The sequence below is a fragment of the Hyla sarda genome, chromosome 3, assembly GCF_029499605.1.
Source record: "Hyla sarda isolate aHylSar1 chromosome 3, aHylSar1.hap1, whole genome shotgun sequence".
In the NCBI taxonomy this organism is placed as follows: Eukaryota; Metazoa; Chordata; class Amphibia; order Anura; family Hylidae; genus Hyla; species Hyla sarda.
In genome coordinates, this window is record NC_079191.1 from 177,118,342 (window position 1) to 177,141,538 (window position 23,197).

General features: G+C 40.3%; 2 protein-coding genes across 6 annotated transcripts in view; one reads left to right on the plus strand and one right to left on the minus strand.

The window, feature by feature from the left end:
• The window catches only part of HTR2B (5-hydroxytryptamine receptor 2B), a 71,241-nt gene extending 59,258 nt beyond the window's left edge, over positions 1-11,983 (plus strand). For 3 of the 5 annotated variants that reach the window (XM_056565559.1, XM_056565560.1, XM_056565561.1), the window contains 4 exons: positions 4,892-5,066; positions 5,449-6,156; positions 8,967-9,167; positions 10,306-11,983. In XM_056565559.1, coding sequence (XP_056421534.1) covers positions 5,787-6,156; positions 8,967-9,167; positions 10,306-11,204 — 1,470 coding nt within the window. In that variant the 5' untranslated portion in view covers positions 4,892-5,066; positions 5,449-5,786 and the 3' untranslated portion in view covers positions 11,205-11,983. The remainder of the gene's footprint in view (positions 1-4,891; positions 5,067-5,448; positions 6,157-8,966; positions 9,168-10,305) is intronic. The other 2 variants (XM_056565563.1, XM_056565562.1) reach the window with 1 other exon arrangement.
• The window catches only part of PSMD1 (proteasome 26S subunit, non-ATPase 1), an 85,325-nt gene that overhangs the window by 17,680 nt on the left and 44,448 nt on the right, over positions 1-23,197 (minus strand). The window lies entirely within an intron of this gene.

The following is a 23,197-nucleotide window of genomic DNA, read 5'->3' on the forward strand; positions in this document are numbered from 1 at the left end:
AGGCACTCACCAAGGCTGCCCTCTGTCCCCCCTTCTCTTTAACTTGGCAATTGAGCCACTGTCCAGATGTCTGTTAAAAGCGAGAGTTGGGTTGGGGCTCCCAGACGTCCGTGACTATAACCTTTCTTGTCTCTATGGGCACTGTGTTGATTGGCTGAGGGATGAATCTGGTTATTCCAACACCACTTTAGAGTTCCATATGGTATTACCGTGGTCCCTATCAGGAATCTGGCATACCAAGTTTGTAGAATTAAGGTGCATGCACACCACGTTTTTGCTATACAGTTCCTGTATACGGTTTCAAGTTCAAAACCGTACGGAACCATATAGAAAACCGTATGCATTGACTTAACATTGTAAACCGTATGTCAAACGCATCATCCGGTTTAGTCCATTTTGCGTCTTATACGGTTTTGTCCGTTTTTTTTTATCCGTACCCAAAACCGTAGTCGACCACGTTTTTTGGCCCAGGTGAAAAACTGTATTAAACCTTATACTTTTTTTTTTTTTTTTTACATGGGAGTCAATGGGAACCGTAAAAACCGTATGTGCGTACAGTTCCATCTGGTTTTCACCATACGGTTTTTGACTTTGAACAGTTTTTTTTTTCTTGGAATTTCAATCAAACAAGTGAAACTATATTCAAAATGGAGTGAAAAGTTTTAAGCATATACGTTTTTTTCTTTAAAAACGGATGCAACCGGACATCATTTTTCAAACCGTATACAGGTTGAAATTTGTACACACGTTTTGATACAGTTTGGTCAAGTTTTGAGGAATCCGCTTTTCTTCAAAAACCTGATATGGGAACTGTATTGCAAAAATGTGGTGTGCATGCACCCTTACCTATCTTTGCACGTAGGAGTGTTTTGCTCAGGGACACCATAGTGGCTTGGAAACAATGCCGGGCATTGATGCAATTGCCATTCTCCCTCACTAAACACTGTTGACGGGGGTTGGCTGGGCGGGAAAGAGGGATTATATGGGGAACCTGTTGATGGGAAGGTCAACAGAGAAATAACAGGATCCCTAGATAACAAAGAACAACCCCACCCCCCAGTGTTGTTCTTTGTTATCTAGGGATCCAGTAATATTTTCTCTGTCAAATGTTTGCCATATTTCCCTTTTGCATTGAGTGCTTTTCGGGGTATGCCCCGTCTGCATATTTGTAAAACGCTAAAAAAAATTACATATATCAAAAAATATATATATAAATAAATAAAAAAGAATGCATACCACCTGTCCTAGTACAGTGCGCACACACCGCATAGGTGGTTATGCAATCAGCCCCTACCCCACTCTCTATCTCGTTTTTTAGTGCGACCACAGGTCCACTATTACCCCTTAGTTATCACAATACGTATTTTGCCACTGGGGCAGAAGTGGCCTTGCATTGGTCTCCTGTGCTGGCAGCAGGGAGCCTAATGAAGGCCTCTAGGCATGCCATGTTTTTGGCCTAATCAGTTGTGCCTCCAGTAGGGCCAGATAGGTCACCTGTCAGCTATATTGACAGGATAATACACTGCACTGTAGTGTATTACATGTGCAATTCAGAGATTGCATGTAAAAGGGCTGAAAAGGTTATCTGGTTAGCAAGGTTTGTATGTATTTGCTTAGGGAGTAGGTAGTTATATATATATATAATAAAAACGTGGACAAAAAAAACCACTACAATTCTTTTTCAATGTGCTTGAGTTTTTTATTTTATTTTATTTATTTATTCTAAAGCTCTTTCATTGGTTGGTTCAGAGGTGAAAAGCATTTCGTTTTTGCCTCAAATTTTGTCAGTGTAAACATGCTCTAATTCTCACATACACACCCCTGAACAATAGGGGGACAATAGTGATGCAATGCATATGCACTGGACCAGTGTTTCCCAACCAAGGTGCCCCCAGCTGTTGCAAAACTAATTCTCAATATGACTGGACAGCCTCTTAGCCTTTGTCCTAGATGTGCCATTGCCTAGCAGGCTATTGCTCCCTTTACTTAAGTGATTCTAAATGCATTCTAAATCATAGTGCACAACATTCAAAACCTCCAATATTGCAAGTCTGCAAAGTTATGGAAGGTCGATTCTGTCTTACGCACATATTTGTAACAACACTAATCTATTAGAACACGGGAGAGCTGAGTAAAAGACCCTGAAAGTAGTTGTCACCCAGCTTTTTACTAACTGTTCTACAAAAAGAGAGGGCATACTTTTTGTAGCATAAAGAAGACAGTGCAACCTACAGTAAAAGGCTTTATCCAGACATCATCCATCGTAGTAGCATTCTTGCACAAAGACACTGAATAAACAGCCTACCCACATCTCATGTGAAGAATACAGGAGTTACTTCTATAACAGACTGCACTTTGAGTCTCAGAAGAAACATGTCAACACTTCCTAACACTCACTAATTCCCTTGGATTCCTGTGGAGGTTACACCCCTCACGTTACCACCCAACGTCTGATAGACGGTTAGAATGCAATCCGCTATTAGAACACTGATTGGTTTGTGTTCACAACTGTACAATGAAAATATACAGTGTCAGTGCCAATCAGTAGGGACCACAATGCTCAGCAGGGGGTCGACGTGTGCAGGCTCTGGTGGGGATCCATGTACGCTGATGCCGAATTGAAAGTCTTTTTTACCATGCGTTAACGGCTTCTGTTTAACGCACTTGTTATAAAGAACCTCACGATGTATACCTTAAACATATGACTATGATGGATGACCAATAGACTTCCCTGATGAAAACCATACACCGCCCAGTACACAACTTTTTAATAGATTCCTCTGTGTGGATTACTGCAGTTGGCAGGAAAGGGGAAAGAAGGGGGAAGAAGAAGAAGAAAAAAAAAAAAGCAATCCATACACAGTGGTAAAAGGCAAAGTACAGTGGACCCTCAACTTACAATGGCCTTTCGAATGGATGCAGCTCATTTATATTTCAATGGGTGGGGTGGCTGATGTTTGGGAGGGAGGAAATGGAATTATGGGATTTGTAGGCAAAAGAAGAAAACTAAAACAGGATAATACAAGTTTACAAAAAGCTAGCCACAGTATTATGGTAATCTCACAACATAACCATTTAGCCCCAAGACAAGCGCAGATCCTTTCTAAGCATGTCCATTACTGTCTGCCAGGTACATACTAAAATCACCTTATGGTGGATAACCCCTTTAATAACCATTTGCTTTACCACCTTGAGTGGTTACATACATTACATGTGTACACATTTTTCTTTTTCCTTCCACCATGAACCAATTAAGTATAAAATGTTCCAAATTCTCCCGAAAAAAAGCTTTAAATCTATGCATATGCAGCAGGTCAATAAAATAATTTGGGTGCCTCTGGCTCCTATGGGCAAAACTGTTAAATAATTTTTTGATCACAACGTCAATCATTTTGTTTTTGAAGCCCTGCACTCACACTTTGCTGTATCTTAACTTGTGGTTCGTGCTCTTAAAGGGAACAGGTCATTACTTTCATGCTGCCTAAACCATAAGTCAATATAGGGAGGTCCTTAAAAGGAGTCTTCCTGCCCCCCTGGCCTTGATTGATAGATCTCTCTCTATACTCAAACAGGAAGAAATCTGGCAATCAAGGCAGGTGGGGTGGAAAAAAGCCACCAGAGACCACCTGATGACTTGTAGTTCAGGTAGCAAGATAGTGATGATAGGTTTCCTATAGGGGGTTGTCCTACAACAAGCTGCTGCAGCTAAGATAAAAGTAACAGTAGCTAGCCATATTTCTTTTTTGTAATTGTTTATTTGTATTTTGTCAAGCTAGCCATATTTATAAGAACCGTTATTAAACAACAGTCTTGGCATAGAAGCAGGGATCTTTTACTTGCTAGCCTCCATTGAAATATATGAAATACTTTACTTTAATGGGTTTTTTAATGGACTTTTAAATAAAAGAACATCTAGGATTATAAGAATATAAGAGTAAGGTTAGTGCTATTATTATTATTAGTATTAACAATAGTGATCCCTTAGTACCAAGTCAAAGGAAAACATCTACACTTAACACTGGATAAGAGTCATGCTACTGAAGTGAAAATCTAGGACTTCCTACAGAATGAGAATTGCGCATGAAGGCATGCAAAGGTTTAACATTTTGTCGGGATTATGGAGGTCACCAAGGGGTTAACATGTAGGAAGTATCTCTACTGCTATGAAAGGAGAAGCCTTCATTTTGATTGGAGAGGTATATGTGCTGCCTTGTCCTGTGTATACAATATCTGCACGTGAAATTCTCCAGACTCTGTTTGGTTCCTCATACACAGCAAGATGCATATGGTCCAGAGATGCCGACCCCAGAGATCACAAAACAACTTGTCTTCTCACATTTCAGCTCACAGAAATCTGATCGTGGTTTATACAACGTACGCTGAATGTTTAGGGTAAACTAACACTAAGTAGTCAATTGTGCACAACATCTTATGTGCAATCTTACCAATAACACATCACCCTAGACATAAATATAGTTTATTGTATAAAAAAAAAACAAATCCACAAAAGTCAAGGGCAGCCAAACAATGTAAACTGGAAGAGATGAATCCACTTCAGTTATAAAAGTATGTTTTTAATTATAAGCCTGGGCCTTGTTAGCCATGTTCTAGTATACAATGTGTTAAAGGCCGCTAGTCTTACAAATAATGTTGGGGGTCTGTCAGTAACTGGCAGTGAAGCCCCCAAGGGTGCAGCTGCACTGGGTGGGAGGGACAGAATGGAAAGAAAGGAGGAGAGAGGAAAAAAGAAATCAAGAAGGAGTCTGGCTTCTGGCTGACCTCCAGCTCTAAACCTCCACTAGATTCTCGTAAGGAGCCTGACTGCTTCAAGTCAGTGCAGATGCATTACAGTATAGTACTTGAAGACCAACTATGTATCTCTGGGTCACAGATATGTGGAGTGAGAGACAGGATGGACCGTATCCACGGAAAAGGAACAAGCGACCAGATTTGTGAGTGATCGTATTTGTGTGCTTAAGAGGGCAAATGCAAAGCAAAGATCCTGAATGAAAGAGCAGGCGCTGCGCACAATGACATCAAACAAAGTTCTCGCAGAGGGCTTTAAGGTGAGTACAACATTTTAAAAACTACAGTAACAAACCATGTATTGTCATTTCATCAGGTATTGCAATGTACAGTGAATGATTATAATTACTTTGCATATACGCAAGGGTACACATAATATTCATGGGGGGAATCAATGTTAAGAGTTAAAGCTTGATGAAGAGTTGGGTTACCAGCAAATAATATCCATACAGGAGGGGGGGAGCAAAATCACACAGACAAGCTTGGTCAAAACAGATGGGTTTAAATGAAGAAAATCCCTCATCTGCCTCATTACAAGGGCTGAGCGTGGCATTTAAATGATATTAAAAATGTGGACACTGTTATTTACAAAGCTTCATGGAAATATGCATGTGTGTTATATACTGTCCCTGTTCTCTGTAGACAATCACAAGAGGTTTGACCGTTCCATAACCAGCGATCATTGGATATAACCAGCAACACCTTTGGCATCAAAAGGGTTAAGCAAACACCTCCCACTTATATGCAAAATCAAGACACTCCTGGTGGGGTAGGAGAAAACTGCAAAGCCCTGGTGATGAGAGGAAGAAACAAGTGGACTAAACTATCTGTGCCACGGGGAGACACCTGTACGGACTGTTCATTTTCCCCATTCTTTTTTTGTTACTGGGATTAAGCCCAAATCAAGGATATTCAAGCAAGCATGGGACACAATCTGGAGACAGGACCTCCTAAATAAAAAACAATAATGGATACAAATCATGCGGCTTGTAGAAGAGAAAGAGCAAAGTGAATGGGACATGCAAGCAGAAGCTGTATCATACCCCTGGTTACCTGGAATCCTCCATAACTCTGTTGTCTGGCACAAAATGCCAGAGTTAAATTATTCCTATACTGTTCTTTTTCCTAATAATACCAAGACGGACACGGCACCTCCAAAGTGCTGGCTTGCCCTACTAACCCTTATGGTCATTGTGCCTACAATTGGAGGCAACATCCTTGTGATCCTGGCAATATCTCTGGAGAAGAAACTACAGAATGCTACTAACTACTTCCTTATGTCCCTGGCAGTGGCAGATCTGCTGGTTGGAATATTTGTGATGCCAGTCGCACTACTCACCATCTTGTTCAGTAAGTATGAAATGCTGGGAATTGTTTTAGTAACCATAGCTGGTGAGTTAGTCTGTATTGTAAGTAACACAACTTCTTCAATACATCTTTCAAGTTTAACTTTCTAGTAGCAAATGTGCCTGTTAACTCACCTACTGTAATAACAAGCTTTATCTCCACCAAAGACTGCACTTAAAGGGGTACTCGTGGGAACTGAATTTATCACAAGGGGTTCAACCGCTGGGCCCCGCCTGTGATCTTATATACAGGGCCAGTCCTACTTACCTGATTTTGGCATGCTCCAGCCCCCCCACCTTGATGGACGTGGGCAAGTGACAGCCTGCTCAACCAATCACCAGCTGCAAGTGTTATCCCACCTCCGGTGGTGATTGGCTGAGAGGGTCATCACTTGTAACGTCCAGGAAGGTGGGGGTCAGAGCGCATCGAGGACAGATAAGTGGGACAGGCCCCATACAGGAGCTCACGGGGGGGTGGGGGGTAGGTGAGGGATCTTGTATTTGTGGAGCCAGCAGTTGGACCCCCTGCGATCAGACACTTATCCTCTATCCTGTGGATAGGGGAAAAGTGTCTAATCAGTTAAGTCACCCAGAGTACCACTTTAAACCCCATGATGCAACATTGATAGAGAAAGAACACAATAATACAATTTTAGATAAGAAGGGGAAACAAGAGACGCACAACGCTTTAGGCCTTTTTTAGGACAGCAGCTATTCTTTCCATTACTCTATTTTATCACACAACATTTAGGAACATGTATAAAAATACTTCTACAAACCCCAAGTATGTTTATTCTTATGGACAGAACAAGACTTCTATGGAGCTTCTATGCTACTGCCATAAGCAGCCCCTATACATCACACTGTGGAAGAAAAATGTAACCCTGCTTTTACAACTTCAAAGGGAAAAAGACAAATGGGTTTTACTCGCCTGAGAACAAAATGGTTTACAATCTTGTCAAATAAAAGGAACTGTTGAATAAATCTGTATCTGTTTTAGTCCGGCTAACACGATTTGATTTTAGTCAAAACCTGTAAAAACCAGGTATTAATTACGAAAGTAAAAACGTAACAAAAAAGAAAACTCTCTACTATAAGACAAAATATCCTGCGATAGGCATTCTAGCTTACTAAAATAAGCAGAGGATTCTTATACAAAGCATTCACAGTTCTTTGTAACCCTGAACACTGGAAAACTTGCAGCAGTGATTAAAACAAATCCATCACCGACCTCGGTTATTGTATAAGGCACATAGAAATCAATGACAGCGGCATTAGCGCCAAGTTATAAAAAGCACAAATGCCAAGTTAATTCAAACTATTTATTAATCTACAGCTATGATCTGGCCTCTCTCACCAAAGAGCAGTGTCTGGAATCCAGATAATCGAAAAATACTGTAACCCTGAAAGAAACCCTGCTTCTTAGGAGAATACATTATATATATTTATACAAAATACTGTCAACAAGGGAAACATACAGCTTACCTCCAGTATAATATAACCGGCACTGTACAGTAATCCACACATTAAAATGTCATCAAAACAAGTAAATTAACTACATGCAACCTATTTACCGTACTAGGATTTCCTATCTGCAAGGAGAAGCTTTGGTGAAGGGGTGGGTAAAGCATCCTATGGTTACTAAATCTAAAATTTGGCTTAGATAGCTTTAATGCTTGGCACAGTATCTTTAATGAGGCTGAAGTCAGTGTTCTTTCCCTGCTGTAAAAGTGACAGGTCTTGATAGGGTTTAAGGAATCCCTGGGGTCCTGTGAAGCACCTTTGGAGATAATCTTGGAAATTATTTGACTACTGTGAATAAATACAATTTGTTACATTTCCAGTGAAAATTGTTCTGGACAATTACTGACTGCGCTTAAGTTGCCAAATACACTTTAACTTGAAAGGGTACTCCGGTGAAAAGTTAAACAGATTTATAAATTACTTCTATTTTAAAATCTTAATCCTTCCAGTACTTCTCAGCTGTTGTATGCTCCTCAGGAAGTTCTTTTCTGTCGGACCACAGTGCTCTCTGCTGACAACTCTATCCATGTCAGGTACTGTCCAGAGCAGGAGCAAATCCCCATAGCAAACCTATCCTGCTCTGGACAGTTCCTGACATGGACAGAGGTGTCAGCAGAGAGCCCTGTAGTCAGACAGAAAAGAAATTCAAAGAGAAAAGCATACAGCAGCTGATAAGTACTGGAAGGATTAAGATTTTTTTAATTGAAGCAATTTACATATTTGTTTAACTTTTTGGCACCAGATGACTTAAAAAAAATAAATAAACATTGCTTTCCACCGGAGTACCCCTTTAAGTATGTGCATTGTGGTGAAGTAAGAACATTTAAAGCTCACATATCGGTTATTACTCAGTTTAAGTGCACATCGGAATTTAGGATTGTTTTTATTTAATTTTTTTTTTAGTATCCAGTTATATGGTAGTAGGCGGTGTACCACTAAATAACTAGGCAGATTTAAAAGACCAGGAAAGCTAGGTGACAACTGTAAGAGTACCAGCATTATACGTCATATCACGGGACCAGTCTCCTTTGTCACAGATGACAACACCAGAACAGGACATATACAAAGTTATTTTTGAAATAAAAACACAACTGGTCAGTTATATTTTTGTGAAAATAAAGTGACTTTCCCACAAACACTTTAGATTTGGTTTGCTTTTATACAACTTCCCACCATGTAACCATTAGAAGCTACTTACAACAGTTCCAACCCTTGTGATTTTTAACAATATTGGCTACAATAGATGTATGAAGAGAAACAAATACTCAATGACCACTGTCTCTTTTCCAGAACCTGTCTGGCCACTGCCGCAATGCCTATGTGCAATCTGGTTATTTCTGGATATCCTGTTTTCCACAGCATCTATTATCCACCTTTGTGCCATATCCTTAGATCGCTACATTGCCATCAAGAAACCCATCCAAGCCAGTCAATTCAACACCAGAGCCAAAACACTTATTAAGATTGCAGTGGTGTGGCTGATATCAGCAGGTAAGCTAAACCAAAAGGTTGAAAAAAAAACATTCACTCTTTAGATATGTACTGTATCTTAGTATGTGGATAGCCGATAACTTTAAGACTAACGTTAACACTGTCATGTGCCACCTGGACCAGGAGTTATTAGTGCGGCTTCGCCCTGTCCCCCCAGCCTTGATTGACACATCTCTTCCTATATCCAAAGACAGCGCGATTTATCAATTAAAGGCTGGTGAAGCAGGAAGAAGCTTTGACAGTTCTTTAAAAATACAGCCTGTATAAGTATATCCATTTACGTAATCCAGTGAAGTGACAGCTGTTTGTAGGCCAGCACATAAGACAATAGCAGATACATCAAGTGTAATTACATTTTAATAGGTGCTAAAGAAGTGGGACAAGGTTAGATAATACATATTATGTTCACAGAACATATCTTTTACTTACTACTTCACTAAAAGGTCCACCATAATATGCAAAACTGGAGGTTATACAAATATCAGATACTTGTACTTGTAACCTCTGCTCCTAATCCAGACCAAGTAGACTAACTGGCAACAGCCCCTGCTAGTTGGAAGAGCTATGACAACACGCTGATCCTCTGAATCCTGCAGCTGTGGAGGTGTTCTGCATAACTGGGACATGCTGAAAAACTATCCCTATGCTTCCCTACTGTACGGATCAGAAACACTTTCCTTTAATTTATTCTGGCCTGAAATAGCTTACAGTGCATAATGATCAGATTACTTGGGTCTTGCCTGATAAAGCTCCAGTAATCAGTCTGAGCAGCTGTACGGCCGGACAGGAAATCACAATGTCCTGAAAGATGGGACTAACCAGTAACTAAACCATGTGCTTAAGATGGAATCGCTCCTCCATGGCTATAGCCAATAGGGCAGAGAGGAAGTATTCCAGCTTTACCATTATACATCAGGTAAAGAAATGAAGCAACTTGACAGAAGGGAGCATAAAAAGACTTTTCTGCATGGTTTTAGCAACACTATTGTTTACACTAATCTTAACACATTAGTAAATGTCAAGGAATTATGCACCGAGAAGTGTATGATAGTCACAGAAATAAACATCTTCAGTGCAGTGCTTGAAAAGAATTCATACAAGTTTACACAAGAAGTAAATGATCTTCATTCTTTTTCAGGCATCGCAGTTCCCATACTGATCCTCGGACTCCTAAACCCAGACAGTGTCCTTAACTCAAACAACACCTGTGTGGTTCGGACAGAGCACTTCAAGTACTTTATTATTTACGGCTCCATGGCTGCATTTTTTGTTCCCTTCGCAATTATGGTGGTCATTTACTTCCTGACCATACACTTACTGAAGAAAAAGGCATATCTTATCAAGAACAAGCCTCCCCAGCGCCTGACCTGGTCTACAGTATCAACGGTCTTCCAGAGGGACATGGCCTCTGACTCCTCTCCAGAGAAAGTTGCCATGCTAGATAACCAAAGGAGAGAGCGGGTAATGCAGATAAACAGTGGGGAAATGCCCATTCGAAGGCTTTCCAGTGTAGGAAAGAAGTCTATGCAGACCATCACAAATGAGCAAAGGGCTTCCAAAGTATTGGGAATAGTCTTTTTCCTCTTTGTGTTTATGTGGTGTCCATTTTTTATTACCAACGTGGCTTCAGTTCTCTGTGATCCAAGAAACTGTGATCCCGAAATAATCAAAATGTTAATGGAGATATTTGTGTGGATTGGGTATGTGTCTTCTGGGGTAAACCCTTTAGTCTACACTCTATTTAATAAAACCTTCAGAGATGCCTTTGGGCGTTACATCACCTGCAATTTTCGTGGAATGAGGCCAGTTGGCCTCCTCCGAAACTGCTCTAGTCGGATATCATTTCGGAACTCAATGGCAGAAAATTCAAAGCTGATCATGAAACAAGGTATGAAAAATGGGATTAATCCAGTAATATACCAGAGCCCACTGAGGCTGCGGAATTCTCAGCTCGAGTCATCTGCCATCCTGCTCGACACCTTATTACTCACTGAAAACGAAGCTGGAAAGACTGAGGAGCAAGTGAGCTACGTATAAAGCCAATATACAAACTCAATGCTTGACCTGATATCAATTCATTATATATTTATATTGCTAATTGCTAAGTATGGAAGAAAAGGCTTCTCTGTACATTGAGGTTGGACCTCACTTTCACATAGCACTGAAAGTCTTAATTTTATGGCAGTGCCTGTGTGGACATATTTATATTAAAAACTCTTAAAAAGCAGCAGAAAAGGGTCACCTCAGCAGCCTTCGGAGTTGCTCTCAGCTGGCATCGCTTGGATTTACATTGAACAGTACAGCAGCGAGTTACAAGTGGCAATTGGTTGAAATAATATTTTCATAAAAGTACTCTGGAAAGCTGCGAGTTCAATAACATTCCAGTATCGCTTTACACAAAACATTTGGTTTTAGGAGGTCGTGCGATTAATCTTGCAGAACATTAGCCACTACCTGTAAACTATCTGACAAAGACAATCTGCTGTATTTTTTTTCCATACAGTCTAGAAATGTATGAGAAGTTTCTCCTACGCGGTGAAAGAGGTGGTAGGCTTAACATGACGGCAGTTGTAAAGCATAAACAACTATAAAACCACAACTTGCGTCTCTGCAATAAAATTGAGCGTGACTTTAAACAGGGTAAACAGTCTTTAAAGTATTCATGTTACATGCAGATGATGTCTCGAGAACATAACAGTGGCTATGAGAAAACAATATGTTCTTGCTCGGTGCACGGTCACTTTTCTCAGGCCCCGCCTGTTCAGATTGTAAGGGTTGCTGTTAGTTTGGGAAGACTAACAAGACAATAAACTGGTTTTAAAGCTAAAGGATTGCTGGTATTCCATTCAATTTGCGGAATTACAACATTTCTGAGAGGCAAAACGCATAAATAGATTTATGAGGAGGATTAGAACACACCACATAGATCCAAAGATGGTTAGCAGACAGTTATCTAATGTGCATAGGCAGGTTAAGAGTAGCTACAAGTTTTATGTATGGGAAATAGACAGTGGTTTTGCAAATAGAGAACGATAAAAGGAATCATTTTTCTTTGACAGAAATAGGTTAGCTTTCATAAGGGGAAATAAAATAGTTATAGGTACTTAAATGGGTAGTGTCAGATTCAAAAACTTTTTATATGTTGTACATCTTGGCAAAACATTAAACTTTCTAAGAAATCTTGGCTAGGAGTCCCCATATGATCCACGTCATAATCCTGTCTGGCTGTGGCATCATCTTTGTCCTAGCTGAGGCACAGGCTGGGACAAATTCCACTAAGTGGGGATGGGACGAGCACTCTTCTGTGTTCACTCTTATCTATCGGACTCTATCAGACTGCAGCATGAAAACAGTAGTGGGGGGTTAAAGAGCAGCCTGCAGTGGATGAAGAGACCCAGCACAGCAGACTCAGAGTAAGCCGAGTAATGCAGAGTGAGCATACATCCCCCACAAAGCACAGAATGAAAAACTAAATGAGCAACAGATAGAAGGTATTTGTGAGAGTAATATAGGTGCTAGACACAAAGATTATATGTACATTATCAGGCTAAGGTATTTTGGTTATTTTGTGGGATATGACAGGTAATTTTTAATATCTCGTCTGTATCTCCATTAAAAGTTGCAGCAAATCACTTTAGGTTAGTATTCAAAGGTGTAGCTACCATGTGGGCAAAAACAAGCCTACATGCGGTAGCCAATGGTCACATGATTTTGCAAGTAGAACAGCGGTATTACCTGCAAAATCATAATTTCACTGGTAACTGCATGCCAGAATGGATTTTGTCTGTGTGCAGTAGGGCATGATGCTAGACCCTACCCTGAAATTGAACCTGTCATCACATTCATGCTGATTGAACCCAGAGCCATCGGGGTGGTTCACAATGGCTTCTGTCTGCCTTGCTGGCCCTGGTTGGTGGGGTAAGAAGCTACTGGTGCCAGCCCAATGACTCAAGATCCAGGTAGCATAAAAGGGATGGCAGGTTCCCTTTTAACTGACATCAAGCAGACACTTTGCAGGCTAAGCAGTGATATAATTTGACTAGAATGTCCATCACTTTTGGACCTACATGCTTCCCTCTACATGTGTTGAAGACACTCACTGTGATCTATGCATGTTCAGGCATAAAAAAAAAAATGTAACTGAACAAAGCTTTTCATTTTTGCATGTGTGTAATGTTGCACACCCACATCTTCATACAAGCAAGTTATAGCAAATTTTTCTATGGGTCGCAAAAAATTAATGTGTGAACACCTGAGAATAATTGTATAATCTTGCTAAATTTGTTGAGTTATTGTTGGAGGGCAATGTAGCCTGGGTAAGGCTATTTCTTGTCTAAACACAATACCTTGATGGGGTCCATGAAAACACTAACACCCCTCAGCTATAGGATATGACATCAAAGTTTGTTACAGTGATTGGTATTAGGAATACTTTATAGTCATATTTCCCTACTTGAATGTATAAAATCCCCCAAGCACCTGTCCTGCCTCTGAAAATTATGTGCAGAATGTCAGGAGAAAGCCAGGAAAGCTCCCCAGGTTCAATCCCACACACCACAATGTATAAATGTTTGTGTTACAGAAACATCACCAAATAAACACGCCAAGATGATGTTATAACAAGGAATTTTTAAGAAATTCATATTATCCTTGTTTATGAAACACTCAAAAGACTATACCATACTGATCATTTACATGGTAATGAAGAATATTAACCCCCTTAAGGACGAGTGTTTCCGTTTTTGCACTTTTGTTTTCTCCTTCCCTTTTAAAAATCACAACCCCTTCAAATTTGCACCTACAGACCCATATGATGGCTTTTTTTTTTTTTTTTTACGCCACCAATTCTACTTTGTAATGACATCAGTCATTTTATTCAAAAATCTACAGCGAAACATAAAAAAAAATTTAGTGGGACAAAATTGAAAAGAACAAAAAAAAATGCCTTTTGTAACTTTTGGGAGCTTCCCTTTCTACACAGTTTCTTTTTCGGTAAAAATGACACCTTCTCTTTATTCTGTAGGTCCATACTACTAAAATGATACCCTACTTATATAGGTTTGATTTTGTCGTACTTCTGGGAAAAATCCTAACTACATGCAGGAAAATTTAGACGTTTAAAAATGGCCTCTTCTGACCCCTATAACTTTTTTACTTTTCCCGCATGCAGGGATGTATTACGGCTCATTTTTTTTTTTTTTTTTTGAGTACCATTTTTGTTTTGATCAGACTTTTTGATCACTTTTTATAAATTTTTATAGTATAAAAAGTGACCAAAAATATGCTATTTTGGAAAAAAATTTTACGTGTACACCATTGACCGTGTGGTTTCATTAACAATATATTTTTATAGTTTGGACATTTACGCACCTGGCGATACCACATGTTTATATTTATTTTTATTTACATAGTTTTTAACCCCTTAAGGACCGGTTTTCCGTTTTTGCATTTTCGTTTTTTGCTCCTTGCCTTTAAAAAATCATAACTCTTTCAATTTTGCACCTAATAATCCATATAATTGCTTATTTTTTGTGCCACCAATTCTACTTTGTAATGACGTCAGTCATTTTGCCCAAAAATCTACGGTGAAACGGAAAAAAAAATCATTGTGCGACAAAATTGAAAAAAAAAAACGCAGTTTTGTAACTTTTGGGGGCTTCCGTTTCTACGTAGTACATTTTTCGGTAAAAATGACACCTTAGCTTTATTCTGTAGGTCCATACTACTAAAATGATACCCTACTTATATAGGTTTGATATTGTCGTACTTCTGGGAAAAATCCTAACTACATGCAGGAAAATTTAGACGTTTAAAAATGGCCTCTTCTGACCCCTATAACTTTTTTACTTTTCCCGCATGCAGGGATGTATTACGGCTCATTTTTTTTTTTTTTTGAGTATCATTTTTGTTTTGATCAGACTTTTTGATCACTTTTTATAAAAATTTTTTATAGTATAAAAAGTGACCAAAAATATGCTATTTTGGAAAAATTTTTTACGTGTACACCATTGACCGTGTGGTTTCATTAACAATATATTTTTATAGTTTGGACATTTACGCATCTGGCGATACCACATGTTTATATTTATTTTTATTTACATAGTTTTTAACCCCTTAAGGACCGGTTTTCCGTTTTTGCATTTTCGTTTTTTGCTCCTTGCCTTTAAAAAATCATAACTCTTTCAATTTTGCACCTAATAATCCATATAATTGCTTATTTTTTGTGCCACCAATTCTACTTTGTAATGACGTCAGTCATTTTGCCCAAAAATCTACGGTGAAACGGAAAAAAAAATCATTGTGCGACAAAATTGAAAAAAAAAAACGCAGTTTTGTAACTTTTGGGGGCTTCCGTTTCTACGTAGTACATTTTTCGGTAAAAATGACACCTTAGCTTTATTCTGTAGGTCCATACGATTAAAATTGATTTGATTTTGTCGTACTTCTGGAAAAAATCATAACTACATGCAGGAAAATTAATACGTTTAAAATTGTCATCTTCTGACCCCTATAACCTATTTTTCCGTGTATGGGGCGGTATGAGGGCTCATTTTTTGCGCCGTGATCTGACGTTTTAACGGTACCATTTTTGCATTAATAGGACTTATTGATCGACTTTGGAATTTTTTTGCGCATACGCCATTGACCGAGCGGTTTAATTCACGATATATTTTTATAATCGGGACATTTCCGCACGCGGTGATACCATATATGTTTATTTTTATTTACAATGTTTTTTTTCTTTTTAATGGGAAAAGGGGGTTGATTCAAACTTTTAATAGGGGAGTGGTTAAATGATATTCATTCACTTTTTTTTTCACTTTTTTTTGCAGTGTTATAGCTCCCATAGGGACCTATAACACTGCACACTCTGATCTTTATCATTGATCACTGGTTTCTCATAGGAAACCAGTGATCGATGATTCTGCTGCATGACTGCTCATGCCTGGATCTCAGGCACTGAGCAGTCATTCGGCGATCGGACAGCGAGGAGGCAGGTAGGGGCCCTCCCGCTGTCCTGTAAGCTTTTCGGGATGCCGCGGTTTCACCGCTATGGTCCCGATCAGCCCGACTGAGCTGCCGGGAATGTTTTTTTAAAAAAACTTTAGACACGGCATTCAACAGATCGGTGATGTCCGGTATTAGCCACGGGTCCCGGCTATCGTTAGCCGCTGGGACTGACCTGATATGAGGCAGGGTCACCCCGCGATATATCACAGGAGCAGGATGTACAGGTACTCCCTGCTTACTTAAGAGGTTAAAGGGGGTCATCCAGGATTAGAAAAACATAGCTGCTTACTTTCAGAAATGGCAAAACTCATGTATGTAGGTATGTATGTATCTAGCTCTGTTCACAATGCAATATGTACTGCTTTTATATGATTATTGGCAGATACAAAGGATCCGATTCATAATCCAGACATATTTTATTGACTTTTACATACCTTCAAAAGGGGTACTCCGATGGAAAAACAAATATTTTCAAATGAACTGGTGCCAGAGAGTTAAAGATTTGTAAATGACTTCCATTTAAAGATCTCTATCCTTCCAGTACTTATCAGCTGCTGTATGCTCCACAGGAAGTTGTGTAGTTGTTTCCAGTCTGACCACAGTGCTCTATGTTGACACCTCTGTCTATGTCAGGAACTGTCCAGAGTAGATGCAAATCCCCATAGAAAACCTCTACTACTCTGGACAGTTCCTGATACAGACAGAGGTGGCAACAGAGAGCACTGTGGTCAGACTAAAATAACTACACATTTTTAAATAGAACCAATCAATATACAAATCTGTATGACTTTCTGGCACCAGTTCATTGAGAAAGAAAATGTCACCAGAGTACCCCTTTAAATAGGCACTGTAATTTGAACAAACTTTGCCTAAATCAATAACACAAGCAAGTTTAAGAAACTTTGTAACATATCCTATTAGACAAAAACTCCTCCCTCCCCTATTAATTCCTCTCCTCCCTTTCCTGTGAGTATTTTTCAATCTGAAAATCAGCTCGGCTTTATCCTGTATCTGAAAGACAAGCCAATACAAGTCTATGGAGGGGGAGCTCCACCCACAAACTCTGGGAGAACTACAAATTATAAATGAAACCAGCAGAGCAGAGAGCTGTGGAGAAATACCATATACAAGTTATATAATGTCCAGAAATCATGTTGTTCCTCACATACACACACAGGGAAGCTTATCCTGAAATGGCAGGTGCTCTTAAATTTGCCTTTTATAATAAAGTTATCCGAATACAGCTATATTACCTCTCCATGTGTGTACAGTAGCAGCTTGATAACAGAAAAAGAAACAATAAAATGCCTATTAATCCTTTGTTCCTCAGGAGATAGGCCGCTGTCAGAGGGGTCTGTGGCTTGAGCTGACCACACATCTATCGCCAGTTGAACGCCCATTCGTCCAACAGCTCTCTCCTGATGCCCCATACACGTTCAACTGACCGTGTGCTCTCAATGGGGAGAAAGTCTATAACATACCTCAGGCACCAGCTTATCTTCCACATAACTAAAGTTTTGGACTTTTAAAGTCCAATCGCCCGATTTTTCCCTCATCAAGGCCACAATAACTTGTATATATGGCTAGTTTTACTCTACTGCTCCATATGGCTTTTAGGAATACTGGGAATTGTTGTTAAGCAACAACTGGAGAGAGACAGGTTGAAAATCACTCCTACAGGGGTTCAGATGTATACACTATTGCCTTGTAGCCATGATCATACATAGGACACATCTGAATGGAGTTTATGCTCTCACTTTGTCAGGGTGCTGCTGTGTACTTTAATCCCATCACACAAAAACATACCAATTGGCTTTTCTTGAAGCTAACAATAGTGTATCTGCATGACTTCCCCTGACAGCAAAATTAGACACTAAAGTCAATTGCAAACAATGTTAAAGTTCTGTTGAAGATGCTGGTTCTGTAAATTTATATTTTTAAAATATTGCTCCAAGGTGCCAAACCTGACTTATTCCATTGCCCAAAGCCCTGCTCTCTTTGTGGCCTCCTGAGGTTTAGTATGCAGCAAATGACGTATTTACGTAAGAAAATGATTTACTGATGCTTTATCTCCCAGCTCATCTATCACTAACAATATCCCAGCCCTTTTTTGGATGCAACAACCCCGTTCAAGCATTTGGAAGGCACTGATGTTTAATTCTTTAAAACATCACATAGGTGCATTTACTTAAAGGACTGATTCATTACATTCTGGCTTGGGACAAAGATGAAGAAGGAAAAGCACGTCAGCTATAATGAACACTATAGTCAGAAGATACAGCATACTTTAAAGGGATATTCTCATGTCTTCCAGTGATGGCATATTTCTATAGTCATCTTTGAGCCCCAGCTATCTAAAGAAGAGGTGCAGCTCTGAATCCGCTCTGCCGCCTCTTCATTGTTTCCAAAACACCTGTCTGTCCATGGAACTGCATCCAGCCCCATTCAATTGAGTAGAGCTTTGCTGAATTAGCAATGTGGCCCTTTTGTTCTCACGATCAGCATTGGGGTACCAGAATTAGAGCTGGGCGGTATGACCAAAAATGTGTATCACAGTATTTTTGTAAGTTATGGCGGTTCCACTGTATTTTCCACCGCCCCACAATAATGTGACCTGTGAGCGCTGCTTCCCTCCCCCCAGCCGGCTCCTTACATGACAGTGGGCTCAGCCAATCACCGGCCGAGGCAGGACATCGCTGCAGCCAGTCATAGGCTGACTGCTCTGTGATGTTCCCATCCCCAGGACCGCAGCGGAGGGACCGTGAGGCCGGAAACAGTGAACGTCGGAAGGGGAGTTAAAGTTTATTTTGTTAATTTTTGCAGCCCAGGCACAGGATAGTACAGTACAGAGCAGCGCAGTGGCTGATAATTATTTGGGCGGGAGAGAAGCAGCGCTCACGGGTGACATATGATTAGTTCCCCGATGTGGGGGACAGCGCAGCGGTGGGCTGATAATTAATTTGGGCGGGGGGGGGTAGGGGGGGAGAGAAGCAGAATAGTGCCCGCGGGTCACATATAATAGTCTGATAATTCATTAATTCACTCCAGGTGGGGGGAGGGGCCCAACCGGTATTGCGGTATGGGAAAAATTAATATTGTGCAGGAAAAAAAATTCGGTATTCGGTATGAACCGGAATACTGCCCAGCACTAACCAGAGTTCAGATGTGATAGCATATCTTAATGAGATGTTAATACACACAGGAGCTTGAGAACAGGACACTCAAAAATTGTTGTTGTGGACCTGAGGAATGTGTGAAAACACGCCGAAACGCGTTGTCCAGTTGTACCTTTTATGTACAAATAAAAATAAGCCTGTGTACCTATTGGCACTTTGACTCATTTCACGACCACAGTAGCGCTTGGAAGACAGGACCCCCACATTTCCTGTGCTTCCTTTTCCTCCATTAGGAGACAGTAATGGTATGTATAGGTAGATGAAGGTCGGCACTTCTGCGGTCGGTGATGCAAGTGTATAAATTAATGCATAATGGAAAAAGGAGTCCCGACACTCACCAAAACTTCAAGCAAAATAGTATATCTTAGAATAGAATCTCCCTAGGCACTTCTATATTATAAAACACCTGCATCTGCACATTAACAACACATTAACAACTTTTATATGGTTTACCTGCAGCAAACATTGCATTTAGTGATAACTGCTTATTCATATTAAGACTATGTTCACATAATGCTTTTTTTTTTTTTTTTATAAACAGTCATTTTGTATTTTTTGATGTGGTTTATGAAACTGCTGCAAAAACATTGCTTTTTTTGCTGTGAATTTTCTGTGAACACAGCCTCACACAGGTCACAGGTAGATAAGGCCTAAGAAGCAGCTGTAGTCAGATTACAGCATGCATGAAAACACACAATACAGTCTGTAATTTGAAGCTAGGAGTAGCTGAGATCCTGACTTATTGTATTTCAAACTATGACCACTATAAGAAATTGAATATTTTCATTTATGTAGTAAGTTAACTTGTTTACCACCGGAAAGACACCAATCACTGAATATCTTAAAGGGGTATTCCAGCTTCATACATCTTATCCCCTATCCAAAGGATAGGGGATAGGATGTATGATCGCATGGGTCCTGCCGCTGGGGACCCCCGCTATCTCGGTGCAGCCCCCGGCATTCTGTGTCAGGCACTACCTCCAAGATGGCAATGTGACATCACGGTCACGCCCCCTAGTGATGTTACACCATGCCCCCTCCATTCATGTCTATGCGAGGGGGCGTGACGGTGGTCACGTCTCCTCCCGTAGACATGAATGGAGGGGGCGTAGCATGACATCACGTCTGCAATCCAGGAAGCAAAGCGACGGAGACGCAGCCCCGCATAGAATGTGGAGGTCCCCAGAGGTGAGACCCTGCAATCATACTTATTTACTATCCTTTGGATAGGGGATAAGATGTATAAAGCTGGAATACCCCTTTAAGCACATAATAGATCACTAGGTTTCCTGTAATCCATGTAATTCACCTTTATCGCCTTGGAATCCAGACGTGTACAGAACTCCTTCTTGTAAACTACAGAAATTGAATGACTTGGCGGTCTCTTATTTCTCTAGTATTGAACCAGCTGGCCTGAAAGAACTGCACATGGCCGGCATTCAGTGACTCATGGAGCTGCTACTATTGGCTTTCTACCATTACATTGCTGACTGCTTCCAATTAGCCCAGTGGCTCCATTCCTTCCTCTTCACGTCCACAGAAATCCTAAACATACATGTAACTCTTCCAAAACTTAAAAAATAAATAAATAACATACGTGGAATCGAGCACACTTCATTTGCCTTTATTATTCTTGATATCAGGTCAGTGCTATATATATAGTGCAAAATAATAAGTAGTAATGAAGCCAATGTGTGTATTTCAGTTCATTCAGCAGTAGGCTCGTCTTTTAGAAACCCAGATAAGGCCAGATATTGTCACAAACCTATGCATAAAGGACTGTATTGAAGTAAACCTAGAAATAGAACAACATCCAGTTTCATATTGCCCTGACTGAATGGAAAACAGAGATATTTTAATTGCATGTATGAACAACATGACTATTCACTGTTGTGTACAGTGCAGCAATATCTGTCAACAGCAATGCTATAGGTTCTGTACACAAGACCGTGAATACTGTGAAAAACTCGCATGGAATTTCCCTTCTGTATATGTAGGGCCAAAGAGAACAATCAATCTGAGCTGGCCTATGCTTGGAAAAAAAATCATACGTGAATAGCACGATAGCACCATCTGCTGGGATATGCGGTAAATTGTGGAAGAAGCCAAACATTTTTATTTAACCATACTATGATAACTAGGGGCTGGATTTACAACTAACTGTTAACATATCCCCTTTTTACATAGGGAACAATTTTACTATCAGGAAAGACCATAGTAACATAGTTCATAAGGTTGAAAAAAAAGACCAGAGTCCATCAAGTCCAACCTATAACCCTAGTGAGTCCCTACAGAATTGATCCAGAGGAAGGCAAAAAAAACCCTCATACTAGACGTAAAAATTCCTTACCGACTCAAAATATGGCAGTCAGAATAGATTCCTGGATCAACGTTCTGTCCCTATAGATCTAGAATCCATAACCTGTAATGTTATTCTCCAAAAATGCATCCAGACCCCTTTTGAATTCTTTTACAGAGTTCACCATGACCACCTCCTCTGGCAGAGAATTCCACAGTCTCACTGCTCTTACAGTAAAGAATCCCCGTCTGTGCTGGTGTAGAAACCTGCTTTCCTCTAGACATAGAGGATTCCCCCTTGTTATAGATACAGTCCTGGGTATAAATAGATCATGGGAGAGATCTCTGTACTGTCCCCTGATATATTTATACATAGTTATTAGGTTTCCCCTAAGCCTTCTTTTTTCAAAACTAAATAACCCTAATTCTGATAATATTTCTCAGTACTGTAATCCTCCCATTCCCCATATTACCCTGGTTGCCCGTCTTTGAACCCTCTCCAGCTCCACTATATCTTTCTTGTACACTGGTGCCCAGTACTGTACACAGTATTCTATGTGTGGTCTGACTAGTGATTTGTACAGCGGTAGAATTATTTCCTTGTCGTGGGCATCTATGCCCCTATTGATGCACCCCATGATTTTATTTGCCTTGGCAGCAGCTGCCCGACACTGGTCACTACAGCTAAATTTACTGTTAACTAATACTCCTAAATCCTTTTCCACGTCAGTTGTCCCAAGTGTTCTCCCATTTAATACATAACCCCAGCCCGGATTTTCCTCCCCATGTGCATTACCTTACATTTATCAGTGTTGAACCTCATCTGCCACTTCCCAGCCCAACCTCCAACCTATCCACATCCATTTGTAATAGTGCACTGTCCTCTATTGTGTTTACTGCTTTAAAGAGTTTAGTATCATCGTCATAGATTGCTACCTTACTATTCAAACCCTCTACAAGGTCATTAATGAATATATTAACCCCTTAAGGACCAAGGACGTATGAGTACGTCCTTGGTCCCGCTCCCGTGATATAACGCGGGGTCCCACGGTGACCCCGCATCACATCGCGGTGGGCCTTGCATCATAGTGAAGCCGGTACCCGCCGCTAATAGCGCGCGGCACTGATCGCGGTGCCGCGCGCTATTAACCCTTTAGCCGCGTGCTCAAAGCTGAGCCACGCGGCTACAAGTGAAAGTAAATAGTGCCGGTTAGCCCAGGGAGCTGTTCGGGATCGCCGCGGTGAAATCGCTGCATTCCGAACAGCTGTACTACAGGAGGAAGATCTATTACCTTCCTTCCTGCAGTCCGATCGCCGATTGAATGATTCAAGCCTGAGATCCAGGCTTGAGCAATCAATCGCCGAAAACCCTGATCAATGCATCCCTATGGAGATGCATTGAACACTTTTAAAGATCAGTAAATGCAATGTTATAGCCCCCATAGGGGGCTATAATATTGCAAAAGAAAGGTGTAAAAAAATTAATTAACCCTTTGAATTATCCCTTCCCCTAAGAAAAGTTTGAATCACTGGGCATTTCCAATA